General features: G+C 34.6%; 1 protein-coding gene across 1 annotated transcript; it reads right to left on the bottom strand.

The window, feature by feature from the left end:
- Positions 1-8,592: 8,592 nt before the first annotated feature.
- LOC134258254 (uncharacterized) lies at positions 8,593-14,431 on the bottom strand. The gene is made up of 5 exons (XM_062740789.1): positions 13,827-14,431; positions 13,479-13,671; positions 11,462-11,778; positions 10,994-11,272; positions 8,593-10,754 (listed from the first exon to the last, which is right to left on the bottom strand). The coding sequence occupies exons 1-5, from the start codon at positions 14,344-14,346 to the stop codon at positions 8,794-8,796; spliced, it is 3,270 nt and encodes a 1,089-aa protein (XP_062596773.1). The 5' UTR covers positions 14,347-14,431; the 3' UTR covers positions 8,593-8,793.
- Positions 14,432-17,166: the final 2,735 nt, after the last annotated feature.

The following is a 17,166-nucleotide window of genomic DNA, read 5'->3' on the forward strand; positions in this document are numbered from 1 at the left end:
AAAAAAGAATTCATTGGCATTGACATGTGAATAACATATGCAGGTATTACCTTCCTTCTCACTCCGTATTACATGTATAGCCTAGAGAATGTTGAAACCTTATTGTGGTCATATTTTGACTCTTGAAGCCATTGATGCATTTAATCATTACTTATCTATCCCCTTAAGTAGAAATTCATGTTTAACATCATATTCTACGGCTTTGCTGTCTCTCTTTAGAAAATTGTGTTTAAGGTAAGTCACTCGTCAGCTTTTTAGAAAAGTTCACGCAGAAGCTTTTACTTCAAAACTACTTATTAAAATTCAATTTTTATAACATATTTGAATTCAACAATGTAAATTTTTTAACATTCAGTGAAAAAACTGCTCAAAAATCTACAAAGAAGCAAGATCTACGAGGGACTATTTCTTTTGGTGGAAGGATATTTAGCAGAAAATTCTGCAAATCTGCACATTTATAAAATTTAATGTAATGGAAATTTAGCCTCACATACTTTTACTCGGAGAATATTTTCCGTTTTGATATTGCTAAAAATATTTAATATAGGTCTTAATTTATATTTTTAGACTAAGTTTTATACCTTCCCTCAACAAACTTTTCCAAAAAATAAAAATATATTAAAGAAGTCAAGGTCAAATTTACACCATTTTTTGCCCGAAAATCACATATTTTGACAAATATTTCAATATTAGCATCACTGACCCCACCTTTTTCTTTCATTATTTTAAACTACTCGATACTTGTGACTGATCAGCACTCAAGTCGTAAAAAGTTTGATTTTTTTTATTGCCTATTAAATTTTTCAAGACCCCAGATATGTTATTTTTTAGTGCAAAAAGGTCACTCAATAATTTACGCGCATTAATTTGCAAGATTTGTTTAATGATAAATATTATTCAAACTATTTTACGTAAAATAAGATTACATTTATTGCCATGCTTACATCTAATCAAATATAATAAGGGTTAAAGTAATTAACCAAAGAGATGAAATTCAAGTGCAAAAAGGTCAACTTAAGTGTACCGTAGATCAGTAGGATGCACACTGACCCCCTATTTTCATTGCGATTTTGAGTTACACTTTATGAGTACTTATCCAAAATATACTTCTCAAAAAATCCTTGATATAAGAAATTTCAGGAGTGACTTACCTTAACAGACTTTGAATGCTTTTCCTGGAACTATCTTAACTAAAATCAAACATACCACAGACTTTAAGTGTTATTTCTAGAACTATCCTAACTAAAATCTGTCTACGGTATGCTTTTAATTTTCAAATGACCGAAGTGTGCATGTAATACCAATTTGATAACTTTGACGACTTCATTGTCTCTCCTCATAGAATCAAACATGCCACATACTTTGAATATAATTTTTGTTATTATTTATTATTATTATTAAAATTTGTTAAAGCGCTCAATTTTACATATAGTATGCAATCATTGGCGCTGTACATACAATAGAATATATACATATGATAAAAACAATGCATATGTTAAAATATCAGATAAAGTCTAAATGATCACTGGTCGTTTAAATAAAATATACTAGTGTTCAGAATTAAATGTTATTTAAAAGCACATGTGTAGTAGAACGCCTTGAGATGTCGTTTAAAAATACAGAAATCAGTTAACATTCGAACGTTCGTTGGCAACTCATTCCAAATCGAAGGTCCAGCTACCGCGAAAGACCTATAGGCAAAAGTTTTGCGTCTTACGGACGGGACGTTCAATGTTTCGCTGCAGGATTTACGGATCGAATGCCACATGATGATGTTCGTAAACTGAGCATTTCTTTAAGATACTGTGGACTGTCACTGACGTTAATGCACTTGAAGACAATGCATGCAAGTCTGAATTTAATGCGGTGGTGTACCGGTAGCCAGTGTAGTCGTTTGAGTGCTTCAGTAGAACTATCCGTAGACCACAGCTTCAACACAAGCTTTGCAGCACGATTTTGCAACAACTGTAGTCTTTTAATGGTACACTCTGGCAATCCGTACAAGACACTATTTGAATAATTAAATGGCTAGTGACAAGGGACTGTAAATTTGTTTACACGAATTATCACTAAGATATTGGCGAATTTGTTTAATCAAGTACAAATTCAATGAAATTGTTTTGCATTTTTCACTGACAAATTTTTTGAAAGTTAAATTTTCGTCCAGATATCATCCAAGATATTTGATACAAGGAGATGAATTAACATCCGTATCCACTACATTAAGGGAAATGGAAGATGATAGAGATAACATCTGTTGACTGCCAAATAGTACAAATTCAGTTTTACTAGGGTTAAGTTTTAGTTTGTTCAGATTCATCCAGTCATTGATGGTAACCAATACTTTTTCTAAATTTGTTGTTACACGTTTCTCATCAGCGAAAATCTTCGGATTAAAACTGTGATATGCAGAGTGGTCATCTGCGTAACCTAATAATGACACACCCGAGTCTTTGATGTAATGTTGTAGCGTACTCGGGTACACGGTATATAACACAGGTCCGCATATGCTGCCTTGCGGTACCGAAAAGTCCAGACATCTAGGCTGTGATTTAGACGCGTTGATATGCACTTCGGCTTTCCTGAACGAAAGGTATGATTGAAACCAATGAAGAGCCACTTCAGATACTCCGAAAGTAGTTTCTAACACGTTGCTAAGTATGGCATGGTCGACTGTGTCGAATGCAGCAGAGAGATCCAATGCGACTATGGCAGTAACTTCCTGTTTTTCCATTTTCCACAGAATGTCTGATGACAGTTTCAGGAGAGCTGTTTCGGTACTGAACCCTCTTCTATGTGCACTTTGATAGCTAGGTAGTAATCTGTTTGATTCCAGATATTTCATAAATTGATTCAGAGCACATTTTTCCACAATTTTTGATATAAAACTTAAATTACTTACAGGACGGTAGTTTTTCAAAATCACATCTAAACCACTTTTTTTTAACAGGGGTTTAACTATAGCAGTTTTCCATTCATAGGGAATAAACCAGATGTTAGTGATTCATTAACTATGAAAACAATTGTTGGCAATAATAATATTTTTGTAAGTATATTGCATCATTCTACGGAATGCGTGCAATATTCCAAAGACCAAAATCTGTAATATCAATTTGATAAGGAAATATTTGAACTTATCAAATACTTAGTAGTAAATAGACCGATTCTGCATGGTGTGATACAGGTGACGTCACAATACAATTCATATCATGTGTCACATCAGCTCGAGGGCTGATATGGGGCCACTCGGTCTGATATGACATATGATATGGATTTTAGTATGTTATATTCTATGCAATATATATCTCTTCGGTTTCTTCTTAAAGTCATTTTCAGATCTCTTGTTCTTCTTTATTTTCATCAATGATCAATTGTTATAATATAGATAATTATCCAAATTTGGAAAGCCTTTCCACAAAATTTATACCTGTTTCAAAAGTGAAAGTAGTTCTTGTTAAATTCATTAATTTTTTGCATTTTTGTAACTGAATAAGTTCCAAAAATATGAGATTTGCTGCGCTATCGTTTTGATATCATTTACATGACAATAACTGATAAAACGCTAGTAATAGAAAAATTAAGGCATTTAAAATATATTAAAATAAAGGTTTCAGGAGATTTTATATTTATATTTTTATTTTTAGAAACAACCTTCACAATCTGAAACATAATTGCATTCTGCTCGAGCGTGCAAGTTCTTACAAAGATAACAGCTAGATATGATTCATATAAATATAAATTTTTTTTTCACCCAACAAACAATTTTGCATAAATTCTTTTTAATAAAAATTGTATTTTAAATATTCAGTCCTCCTCTCTCTCTCTTTAAATTGCAAACTACATTTGGATGTATATTCTTTTACTTTGTCTTCTTGTCCTATAAACTTGAACATATTACAGACAATGGGTATCATTTCTGGAAATTCTTCACAAAGATTTTCAATGGCATCCATATGGTTTTGTAATGGCCAAATTTTGTTATACAGTTTTGAAATGGCATATAATTGAATGTAGTATTCCTTGAGCTTCATCTTTAATTTCCTTCCTATATTCTCTCTTTCAGACAGTATTCCCTTTTTCAAAGAATCATCTGTTATTTCATCGATAGATAATGAATCCGTTTCCATTGCCTTTTCAGTGCATGTTATTGCCGTTTCCAGGGCAATCCAGCTAACGTTGCATTTCGCTTGTCGTATTCTCTGTGGCTGAACGATTCAAATATATCTCCTAGAGATAGAAAACATGTTGCCTCATTTTCTGGAATTTCTGTGTATTCAATTCTATAAGCCATCTTCCACGGCAGGATGTCTTTTGCAAACAATTCTTTACTGCTAATGTATTGATTCAAGATACCAGTCTTGAAACATCTGTCGAACATTTTTGCTAGAATGATTCGTGATGAATTTTGATGCATTTCTTTGTTTTGAATAACCATCAGTGGAAACAAGCGGACGCATTCAACGTTGACACAAATAGCTTCAATTTCTGTATCAGAAAAACAATTTAAAAGATTGTTAGTTGGAATGAAATAATGTGGATGGAATCTTGCCTTTAAACAGTATCAGTGCAGTTATTACAAATAAAATGCTTCCGCTAAAATTTGTTTTCCAAGCTTCACAAGGAATGTCTTCCAGGGCAGTCAAATAAACAGCTTTGAAATGTTTTAAATTTTTTAACTGCTTTGTCAGTTGAAATGTTACATTATCAACTAATACCTTAAGTACGCGAATCCATGTAATTGAGAATTAGTCAGTCCTTTTGTAAAAATAACATGTTCAGCCATTGAAAAGTTGTATTTCCATTCTATGTCTGGTTCTTTGCTATGGTGATGCGCTTTTTTAATCAGCGTGCATTCGTTTTGCAGGACATCTTGAATAAGTTGTGGAGAGGGAAATGTATATTTTCTTTCACAGACTCTCCATTCAAGGTTGGAAATGTCTCACAGATCAGTCCTTTATACTTGACCTTGGCATTCTTTGGTACATAGAAGCCATTAGCTCTACCTCTTTAAGGAACTTTTTAGAGTCTCTCTGAACAATATCTCTCTGCGACAATATCCAGGGTGAGATTCTGCTGAATCAGCATACATTTTCAACACTGAGGTTTATTGACATTCACTGACATCAGTGTGTAGAACAGATTTGTTCCTTGGAACAAGAACAACGTACCCAAAAGGTTTTCTTCGATACCAATAGGTAAGGTGTTGCTTCGTTAGATTTCTGCAAATGTCTTTTAAAATAAGATTGTTTCCATCTGCAAAACATCAAGTGCAATGACCATAAACATATGGAAATATAAGCATACCTCGTGCCATGTGATATGAGTAGATCATACAGAATGGGAAGAGTTTGAGGATGTAGGATAAATGCGGAAGCGGAATGCCAGTCATAAAATCAATGTGCATAGGATTAAAGACAATGCTGTTTAAAGAATCTGGAAAGGAAATCAAAGTTATTACCAAAATGACGGATTATACATGAAAGTTATGTTTTAATGATACACAATAAGGGATTCAATTTCCGCAAGTTTTATGTATTGCGAATTAAAAATGATCTCAAAAATGCGAGAAATAGATCATCGCGATATTATAAAAACGAATATACAGTATATACAGGTCATCCTAGATGATGATGTTCTATCTATATACCGTGTCTTACCTTCTTTTCCTTGAAGTTGCAATTCACCCAGACCATTTGAGTCAAAATTCGACAAACATTTGACGTTAATAGATTCTGTATTTAGCAAAATTTTCAAGGAATTGTCACTTTCGTTTTCTAGTTGAAGCATGTCTAAATATTCCTCTTCAGTCATTATTTTATAAGCTTTCATAACTTTTATTTTTTGCTGAATCATTTCTCGTCGTGTTAGTATGGAAAAATGTTTGGAACAAACAACAATTTTGTACAACATGGACTGTAAAATACATAAGTAATTAGAAAATGGTAAATTATATTTTAAGCTCAATTGATTTTTAAAGTCTATTATGGGCTCCCTAAAACACTGTGATGTCATACGACAATGCCTTGGCAAAGAGAAAATTTGGACTTTAAAAAAATCTAAGTGATTTTTCTGCAGTAATATTTGGACCAACAATCCTTAGCGAATTGTGTCCCGCCGCAAACTTTTTTATTCTCGTGGTAACAAGAAGTTCCAAGAAAAAAACCTTACAAAGATTTATTATATAAATAGCAATGAATAGTAGATCAGCCTTCCTTATTAAAATACATGGTAAGCAGTGCTCAGATTTATAGTAATGCAACTAAAACACGAAATCATGTGACAAGAGATCTGCCAAATGTCACGTGCCGTTTGAAGACCCCGATCTAAATTTAAGTTGAATAGGTATCTCTGCTCTCGCCCTTTCGGACACACCCTAAACAACAATTGTTAACAAAGCATAAGGACAAAAGTTTGTGTTTAAGTATTTTAGAGACGTCAATGATAGAACTATCAGAATATACCTCTTTCAATTAGAATTTATAGAACATTTCCAATAAAAATATTCCACAACGAAAATGGGTGTCTGCAAACAACAGAGTCATATCATGAGCTTAAAATTTGATTGTGACTTAAAAGGCCTAAGAAAATTATATCTATCCTCACTGTAAGGCCAATCAGATGTCCATTGATCCAAACGCAGACTTAAGTAATGGAATTCTCCCAAATGTCCTAGAAATATCAACATTTGTTTTCTCTTTTTAATGTTTACACGTTTAATTAACGCCAAGACGAAACATTTTTAATAGGGTTAATTAATTCTAATTAAAAGATGTATATTCTGATAGAGTTATAATCGATGCCCTCTAAGAATACTTCAACACAAACTTTTTGTTGTAAGCATCGACCAAGGCCTGGAGAACTATGTGATCACCCCATTCATTCGATCTTGACATTCTAGAGAGATACTCTTCCCAAGACTCTCCACTCAGAAAGTACTGGATATTATAATCATCTTTTTTGTAAGGATACTCTCTTAAATATCGAATTAAATGATCAAACATCTATTATTGTTGCGATACATGTAATCAATTTAACAATCTTAACATATTGTCATATTTCTATATGTATTTTTTGAGAAAGTTTGCAGCGGGGACATGTTCAACATTATTCCTCGACTGGTAGACAGGAAATCGGATGGCGTTCCCATGGTAACAACGACTGTTCCTATGGTATCAATGTGTGCTTATCTGTGTAAGACAAACCACTACTGTAAGGTATTCCACTATCACAACGATTCACAGGAATGTGGGCTTTATGATTGTCAGAATCACAAACATGTCGGCTTAAAAGTGGGGACCAAACACTTTCAATTATAATGCCAAATGGAGAGAGATAAATTACATTGTACTCTTACAATATTTCCTGTCTTTTTCCCTTGCCCGGAGTTTTGTACTTATTTGTTGACTTGTATAAACTCTGCTCATACTGTTTATAAGAACCGATCAGTTCATTTTCAAAAGCATAATTATAAAATAATGTTTTAACTGTGAGTGAAACATGTACATTTTAATGTTTTTTCTGGTCTATTTTCTGCAATAAGGTGTTGTACTTTATAATACGGATAGGCTGATGGTGTTAATTTTGTTCCCACGTCTTCACCAAATGTTGACAATATGTATTAGAATTAGTTTTATAGATTATTATCAAAGGAAATGCGAAATTTTGAGGGGAAATATGCATTTTTGCATTAGAGACAGAAAAATATTTTGCAGAGGCATCCAATGATATATTTTTTTTATTTAAGTCAATTTTAAATTGTCAAAGTTTGGTTTTTCCCTTAGAATGTGTTCCAGGAATAGACGAGTGGTTCCCAGATATAAACCAGTTTTTCTACCTTCATACAACGACCACGCTCTATGCAGATGCCCAAGGAACGTGCCATTCAATGTCCAGAGAACTAATGTGTGTATATGACGTCAAGTACCTCGGCGTCAAGGTGTGATGCAAAAAATTAATATTTGTGAGTACACTATCATTATACGCAAACTCAATGAACGATTTAAAAAACTACTGAATTCTTAAACAGCGAGGCGGCTACAAAGTAATGTATATTTTCTTTCAGTGTCAATTCACACGCACGCTAGGAGAGTGGGTGCCTTCTCGTACGAGTGGCGGGATGGTTCGGCCGTTACACAACACTGGTGTCCCGGTGAGCCCCTGGAGGATCGGGACTGTGTGGGGTTAATCGAGACCACGTGGTGTCCGGAGATAGGATTCGACGACAGCTCCTGTTCTAAAGTCAAGAGAGTCTTCTTTTGTGAAAACTGATTACATCAATAAACATGTCCGTGACTAACACTAATCTAATTTCTTTTAAATGATTTATGATTCAAGTAATTATAGACAATCCAGGCATCTACAGCAATGTAGATGTCGTAGTCTGTCTTTGAGTCTGACGTCAGTAGGCGGGGACAATTGAAATTGTCATGGGGGGTCTAGTGTAATTTAAATCCAATAGAAACATTTTTAAACCTAAAAGAGCTATTTTATATACAGTTACATGTATTTTTGCTTACGAAACAGTGTGATAAAACCATGGGGTGTTTTTCAGCAAAATGAATATAAGTGTCACTAAATTATATACATCTGTGACATAATATAATAATAATAATATATAATCTTTTAGAACCACATTTCCTTTTCCATTTCTATTTCCCTTTCACATTTAGATACAAAATATATGTATATTTTTCACATTATGCTCTAAATTTAAATACACAGCTGTCAACAAGAATGTCAAAACCTTTAAACGAGACTTTATGAGATTTTAAAAAAAATGTTTTAAATCGTAGCCTAGGGCAAGTATGTACCGGCATGTTTCTTCCACTGAAAACTGGTATTATATCTGCGTTCATATTCTAAAGCTTTATCTTGTCTTTCCAAATATCTAAACATACTACTGACACTCAGTGCCATTTCTGGAAATTCATCAGAGAGTTTTTCAATGTCGTCCATGTGGTGTTGTAATGGTTCAAATGTAAGGTACTGCATTGAAATGGCGTACATATGTATATAGTAGGTCTTAAGCCTCTTCTTCAGATTCCTTATCATCTGGTCTCTTTGAGATTTAATTTCTTCCTTCAAACTCGCATCTTCTATTTCTTCCAAAATAATTGTTTCTGTTTTGATTTCCTCTTTAACACAACGTATCGCTGTTAGAATAGCCAATTCGGATAATGTTGAATTTCGTTTGTCAAATTCCCTTGCGCTGTATCCGTAAAAGAAATCAGCAAGAGAGAAAAAGTCCGTGCTTCTCTCTACTGGAATTTCCGTCCATCCAATTTTAAAGTCAACCGTCCATGGCAGGATATTTAAAGCATATGTTGCGTCATCATCAATAATTTCTTGCGATATATCAGTCTTGAATAGAATGTCGAATAATTTTGCTAAAATAATGCGTGATGATTTTTGACGCAAGCTTTTTAAAGCCATGTGAAAGAATTCAAGAAAACTTGGCATCTCATAACAGTCCGTTGGCATCGGCATTAAAAGCATTTGCTCGTGGGTATATCGCAAAAGTTGCAATGCAGTTCCGTAACATCCGAGTCTCGTCATGACTTTGACAGAGCACACGGTTCCAGGTGTGAAAGCATTCATAAATACGGTCATTAAGTCCTTATTATCCCTAAAGGTTCTACAATTTACAAAAGCCATTTGTATCAGCTTCGGTGCATAGTGATAGCCATGGTTTTCTGCAATATTTTGGATCACTGTTAGTGGAAACAATCGGATGCATTCAACATTGACACGAATAGCTTCAATTTCATCAGTTGAATAACATTCAATAAGATTGTTAGCTGGTATGAAATAATGAGGAAGGAATCTGACTTTTAAATAGTCTACCAAAGCACTCACGGTATAGAGGAGGCATCCACTGAAATTGGTTTCCCAGGCTGCACATGGTATGTCCTCAAGAGTACGCAGGTAGACAGCTTTCAAATGTTTATTTTTTAACTTTTTCATCAGATGAATAGTCATATTTTCGACCAAAACTTTGAACACGGAGAGACCGTGATATTGGGAAGTAGATAAGCCTACAATTACTGCTTGTTCAGCCATAGAAAAGTTATATTTCCATTCTATATCAGGGTCCTTGCTTCGCGGATGAGCTTTTTTAATCAATGTGCATTTCATTCTCAAAACCTTTTCTATTAATTTGTGAGAAGGAAATGTGAATTTCCTTCGTCGATTTTTCCATTCCTGTGCTAGTGGTGGAAATGTATCACAAAATAATCCTGTGTACTTGATCTGGACATCCTCTTGAAGGGAGACAACGGCGTCTACTTCTATCTCTTTAAGGAACCTGTCTGATCCTCTGCATAGAATATTCTTTTCCCTTATTCCCATTGCGTATGGGGCTAATTTTAATTGACAGTACCCTGGGTGGGTATTTGTTGAATCTGCAAAAATACTCACTACTGAGGTTTGACCTTCAATTTTGTCACAATGTCGTACATGTTTGTCTCTTGGTATGATAACAACCTCTCCAACCGATTTTTCTCCTTCTGAATTATAAAAGCTACGCTTTGATTGATTTTTGCTTATGTCTTTTAAGAAAACATTGATTCCGTCTGCATAAGACCCAATACAGTGAAGGGTTATATCAGGAAATACAATTTGACGACCTGCCGCTCTATATGAGCTGATCATATGGAGTGGGAACAACTGTTTGATGATGTAGGACAGATGAGGGAGAGGAATCCCAGTTAAAATATCAATATGCAAGGGATCAAATAAGACGCTTTCTGAAGAATCTGGAAAAAGAGTATGTAATTTATAACCATCAGTATTGCCGGTATAACATAAGAATTTTAGGTTTTCAGATAAGGAAATCTATTGAAAAATTTCCAGAAATATAATTGAGAAATCTCTCTCTCTCTCTCTCTCTCTCTCTCTCTCTCTCTCTCTCTCTCTCTCTCTCTTCCATGTATAAGCAAAAAATGATACGGGTTCCTGTTGAAAGCATCATTTTACTATTTATCTTGTGTCTTACCCTCTGTTTCTTGAAGTTGTAATTCTTCTAAACAATACGAGTCAAAATCGAACAAATTGTCACCATGGCTTTCTGTTAAATCTTTTTGCTTTAAAGGCATTTCAGGGTCAGTGTTGATTCCATCTCTGTTTCCACCTGGAAGTTGAATCATGTCCAAAAATTCTTCTTTATTCACCAGATCACTGGCCCCCATTTCGGTAATTTTATTCTGAATCAGTTCTTGTCTTGCTGTTGGAGTCAGTCTATTTGAGCACACCATGAGTCTGTACAAGAGGGACTCTGTAAGGATTCAACACGTTCAATTGGACCAAGAAAAATGAAATGAAATTGTAATCTGATTTCATACAATTAGGGAATGAATGATTATATTATCTTATAAATAAGAAAAAAAGTTTTATCAGACATTTATTAGACATTTAGCATAGTTTTAATTAAAGAAAGACCGACATTCATATGTTATATACTTACTATAGGGCCAATATGATGCCCAGTGGTCTGGACGCAGACTCAGGTAATGAAATTCTCCCAAATGTCCTAGAAAAAATTGCAGTGGTGTTCTATTTCTTTTATTTTCTGGTTTAACTACAGTTTTCCGTATGTCTTCAAGGAAAACATTAATGACAACGACTTCCAAGTTATAGGCATCAACTACAGCCTGGAGAATTATGTGATCACTCCATTCATTCGATTTGGACATTCTGGAGAGATAGTCCTGCCAGGACTCGGTACAGAGGAAAGACTGAATATGTTCACCGTCTCTTTTATAAGGATTCTTTCTTAAGTAACTGAAAGAAAACAGTACAGTAGAGGATAACCTGCCAATCAGTTGAGCTAAAGGTGACTGGAAGTTCACTGAAAGCAGTTATCTTTCCAGACCTTTAAGTGACCACCCAACTGACTCATCCTATGGTAACATAGACTAGCAAGTCATCTACCTATTCACAACCAATCTCTACCCAGAGTTGTCGTTCGCTTCGCTACAACACCTCTGTCAACGTCTAAATGCCAAGATTCTTGGCAAAACTTACCTTCACCTATTCCATCATAAATTATGAATGTAAAATTGACTTCTATATTCTTCTTTAACATGTTAAATAAAAAAATTATTTATGAGAATTAGAATCAGATATCGTTTTTTAACCATATCCTATAAGGGATTATTTCTCGGCAGGATATTACGAACGTGGAAAATTTAAAATGCATTGCCGATAATTATCAACATGAATTAGTTTTTATAGACAAACAACTTGCAGCATTAACACATATGAAGAAATGTAAGTGTGTTAATCTTCTTGTGGACAATTTTAAACCACATTTGAAAAACAAATCACGTCCCTCCGCTTCCGTACTATTTTTTAGACGTTGACAGAGGTATAAGTGGAACGATAACTGGGTAGAGATTGATTCACAACATACCTAAAACCCCAGTCACATTTCCAAAAAAGACCAACGGCCGACAGGTTTTGAAGCAAAAATGGGATTCTTCGGGTGACAGTCGTTAGTTCATCGGCCGTTGTCTTGGCCGATTTTGACCCCTTTTTTTTGTCGGCCGACCAATTTTGTGTCCATCGGTCCAAGTTATAATTTTTTATGCGTCGGTGGCCGATTCCTTCAATTGAAGTTATCCGTCGACCAACCTTCGATCATCGTCCAACCATCAGCGGTCAGTTTATAAAGTCGGTTGTCCGTCGTTGGACAAGAAGGGTGTATAAAACTGGCTTTATGAAGTTGCATTGTTCTTGAATTTTTAGGACAACGGGTATAATTCAGTACTTTCAGTGAAGAAAATATAATATGAGCGCACCCTCTAATCTAAAAAATAAAACATGTCCATGAATCCTCAGAAACAGTTCTATCATTTACTAGTTGCATATTTTAGATCAGAGGTTGCGCTCTATTCAAATATAAAAAAATAACTTTAAAAATTGGCCGTTTTTTGTAGACTTTTTCTGAATATGAGGAAATTGATGCATTTCGTGACGTCATAATGCATTGACTAGCCAGAAAATGACGTCATTTTTTATAGGACCGTAGTCACCAACGATCTAAGTGATATTTTAATGCATTGTTAACTAAAACTATGCAGTTTCAGTTTTTCAGAAATTCACAGGGCCAAATAAGGCAAAAGTGAACCTTGTTCTTTTGCACACATTTTCAACTTTGCCTTGCAAACATTACTCACGTCACCTATCTGAATATAGATCTATGAAAAAATATTGCTGAATTCTAAAGAAAAAAAGATTTTTTTGTGTTATTTGTCCAAGTCATCGGTGTCCCTGGGAATTAATGTGACTGCTCCGTGTCGCCCGATACTGTATCGGCCGATCATGTTCTTTCACCCGACAAGACAAGAAAAATTTAGTCGCCCGACCATCGGCATTTAAATGTGACCTAGGCATAACTGTTAAGAGGTCTGACGTGACGAATGCAGTTAAAGAATCATATAGGTTTCACTCTGAATATAAGTAATGATCAAAATACTCACTCTATTGCTGCACATCGCAGACGCTCAGGTGTATATCCGATCCGACCGTTGATCATGAATTGGTCAGCAATGGCGCGAAACATACAGTTTCCGTCATGAACGACATCATAAACATCAAAATGATTAGTTGCTGCAAATTCTTGTATTGATCGTCTGTAAACAGGTATGTTTCTGAATTGTTCGACTCCTCCACCTAAAGCAAATTTAGGAAATACACTTAGATATTTAAAACAGGAAATTTTGTAATTTTAAATCGTCTGATTTTAGAGGAACTATACAATTTGTTATTTACACAAGGGAAAATATATAAACATGTAGTTATTTTTTGGCTTTGAAAATTATACTGACTGTATCTGCTTTGTAAAGGTCTGTGGGACAATCCTTCGAAAAAATCCAAAGGGTTTCTCTCGTCGTATTTTTGTCCGTGTGTTTCCATGTATTCCTCCTCACTATCAAAATAGTCGACTTCATCAATGCTTTTATCGGTGGTCTCTTTGCGTAACTTTTCGCCCTTTCTGTCTTCTTTGTTTGACACAGAAGACAAACACTCCGGACTAGAAGGATCGTCTTTGTTGTTTCTCAGTGTCATTTTACGTAACTTCTCTGAAGCGTCAGAATCAGTGTTTTCCGAAGAGTTTTTAACAGAATTTTTTTCAGAAGTGACAAAATCAACATTCCAAGCCGGAGCCTTTGGTGTAAGATCCTCATTTGTATGTCCATGATTTTTCACTTCAGTGAATGAATTCTCATAGAACGTTTCCTCTTCGCCATCTTCTTTTAAATTACTGTCGTCGTTATTCCATGTTCCCTGGAGTGCCCTCGTCCACACCTCCTTTTCTATCAGATGTGAAACATTTTTGGACGCCATGGAATCACTAATATTGAATTAATTTTGAAACACTTCCATTTAGAGTCTTTCAAAGACAGAACTAAAATGATTAAATTCATGTAATTCTGTCAGATTAAAAGATATTTTTAACTTACATGATAAATCAGATTTAATATCATTGATAAGGACGGAAACTAATATACTTCCCCAATGTATTTTTTATTTAATTATAGGAGTAAAGTTGTTCAATATTAAAATAAAAACATTCTATACTTTTCTCAGTCTTAATGTTAAAAAAAATTCTTTAGTGACATATAAATAACATATGCAGGTATTACCTTCCTTTTCACACTGTATTACAGGCATAGCCTAGAGAATTTTGAATCCATATTGTGGTCAGATTTTGACTCCCGAAGCCATTGATAGCAACATTAAGTCTTGGGGAAGGTTTTCTGCATTATTGTGATATCTATAACCCAGTAATCGAGAACAAGAAATATATTAGGATTTCCTGTAATGCCTTGTACAAAGCAGGCAACAACAATGTGTTCAAAAGGTTCATTATTTTAATGATACATGTATTTTAGGAGAGAAAAACGGTATTTTAGTTTACTTGAATTTTGAAAAAGCACTACATGTACAAAGCGAGCAACAACGATGTCTCTGCTTCTAATACTTATTATTTTGATCTTATAGTGAATCTGATATTTATTTACGTTAGTGGTCTTCTAAGTTAGAGTTATAGCTGCCTTTCAAAGGACTGGTTGTATGTTGTTCAATGTCTCTACCGAGAATTTTTCGCTCATATGGAAATGCCACCACTTGCCGCTGAAGAGTTGCAAATTTTGTCCTAATTAATTACTCGGCACTTAGGGCCATTGATCGTGGAGGATTTTTTTGCCAGCACCTATTGCGACACGGGACCTCGGTTTATACATCCTCACAAAAAATATTAACAGCAGAAGAGAAAAAAATCAGGAGTCCTGTACAAAAGATGAAGCGTTGTAAATTTTCATCGATAAATTAATGGAGCATATCAAATGCAAGGTTACAGTAAAACTTGGTTATATCGAAGTCGATGGGACCTATAAAATTGCTTCGCTATATCCGTAATTTGATATATCCAGTTTAAGGAATTCGTTTAATTTCAATAATTTAATTTAGTTTGTATTCTCGTCTCTCATAGCTTTATTTCCAAAAAGGAACGCAAATTATTCTGTATAATCTGGTTTGGTATGGGGACACACTCCCTTCACAACCAACTGAATCATCTGTATCCATGCAATCCCCTCATTTCCAGTCTTCGGGATCCATGAAAATTCCAGATTTAAGCAATTACTCGATCTTACCTCATGCAAACGACATCATGACTGCTAGATCTATGTATCATTTATTACCTCCCCTTGCTTCCCATCGTCGCAAACCACGACCAAAATGTACGATCCTGTCCCATTCTGGAGAGAGCTATATGCGGACTCCGGACCGTGGCTTGAGACGATGCTCGCTTCCCATCACTTCCGTTACTACGGTTGTATTTTTGCGCTGTAAATTTAAATTCATATAAAGCAACACAATTTTACAATCACAGTTGTTCAATTATTTTAAAATTAAATAATAAGGAATGCCTCTAATTCTTGGCCAAATTATCGAGTATAATCTGGTTTGGGTAAGTTTACGCTTTTTTATAATCTGCTTCGGTTGGCGGATTATAAAGCGTAAACTAACCCAAACCAGATTATACTCGATAATTTGGCCAAAAATTAGAGGCACTCCTTAAATAGCTGGGAATCCAAGATAACTTCACTATATCCGTGAATTCGTAATATCTGTGTGTGTACTAAACGAGTTTTACTGTATTGCTTTTGTTGAGCACAGCAAGAAAACCAGCCAATTTTACACTAGAATATACGTAAAATAAATGGAACTGGAAATCGTAAAATTGGATTTAACAATCAATGATTTATACCTTTAAAAGGAAATTCATGTTTGACATCATATTCTAGTTCTCTGTCAACTTTCTTTAGAAAAGCAAACATACCACTGATTTTGAATTTTATTTCTTCTTTCCACGGTATGTGTGTAATTTTTCAAAGGCCGGAATGTGCAACACCAATTTGATAAGGCATATATTTAAGCATTGAATTCATATTTTGGAATTTCTTCGGTCCTATAAAACACCTGGCCGTGCAGACAAATTGAATACCGGGCGTTAGCTTATATTTACATTCTTCAATTTTTCCTCTTCATAATTGTTTATTTTGGTTATCTTTAATGTGAATTTAGCGCCCTTCAAAACCGGTGTGCTTTATAAACGTAAGAGCCGTTTGTGACGTTTGTGACGTCGTAAAATTAAATAACGCAAACTAACATTGCGAGGAAAGAGAAGTGACAGATTAATTTTAAATGCACATTTGTTGTATTTTTACGTTAATTCAACAGAGTAATTTTTTTTCATCAAATTGTGTCAAATAATGTACATTTTGGTGCCCATAAAGTATTGAAAATGCTATAGTTCCTACTGTGTATTCTAACGTGCGGTGACAAACTTTCGCGTGTGTTATAGAGATTTGAACGTCATGGATTTCTAATGGATTTCATATAGAAAATCACACTGAATGTAAATATTTGAACTCAATAGACCTTGTCAGGGCTGTCACAGCACCTTTTGGTACAGGGACCGGGCCCCTCTATATTGGGAAAAATCCTCGACATTTTTGTCAAATTGGGAAAATTTTAAACATACTTTCATGTATTAACCCCTCCCCCTCCCCACCCCCCCTCAGCAAAATATTTAATCATGAAAGCCATTTATCACTTTGAAAAGTATACTTGAAAAGCTAAAATTTACAGGACATAAGT

This window comes from Saccostrea cucullata, unplaced genomic scaffold (assembly GCF_032062105.1).
Source record: "Saccostrea cucullata isolate Sc308-1 unplaced genomic scaffold, CSIRO_AGI_Scuc_v1 ctg2389, whole genome shotgun sequence".
NCBI lineage: Eukaryota > Metazoa > Mollusca > Bivalvia > Ostreida > Ostreidae > Saccostrea > Saccostrea cuccullata.

Bases quoted from the DNA above. Each gene is read 5' to 3' on its own strand.
- LOC134258254 (XM_062740789.1), bottom strand. From the start codon at position 14,346: ATGGCGTCCAAAAATGTTTCACATCTGATAGAAAAGGAGGTGTGGACG. The intron at 13,672-13,826 runs GTCAGTATAATT...AATTTGCTTTAG, and splicing joins ACCTTTACAAAGCAGATACA to GTGGAGGAGTCGAACAATTC. The intron at 10,755-10,993 runs GTAAGACACAAG...CTCTTTTTCCAG, and splicing joins ACAACTTCAAGAAACAGAGG to ATTCTTCAGAAAGCGTCTTA.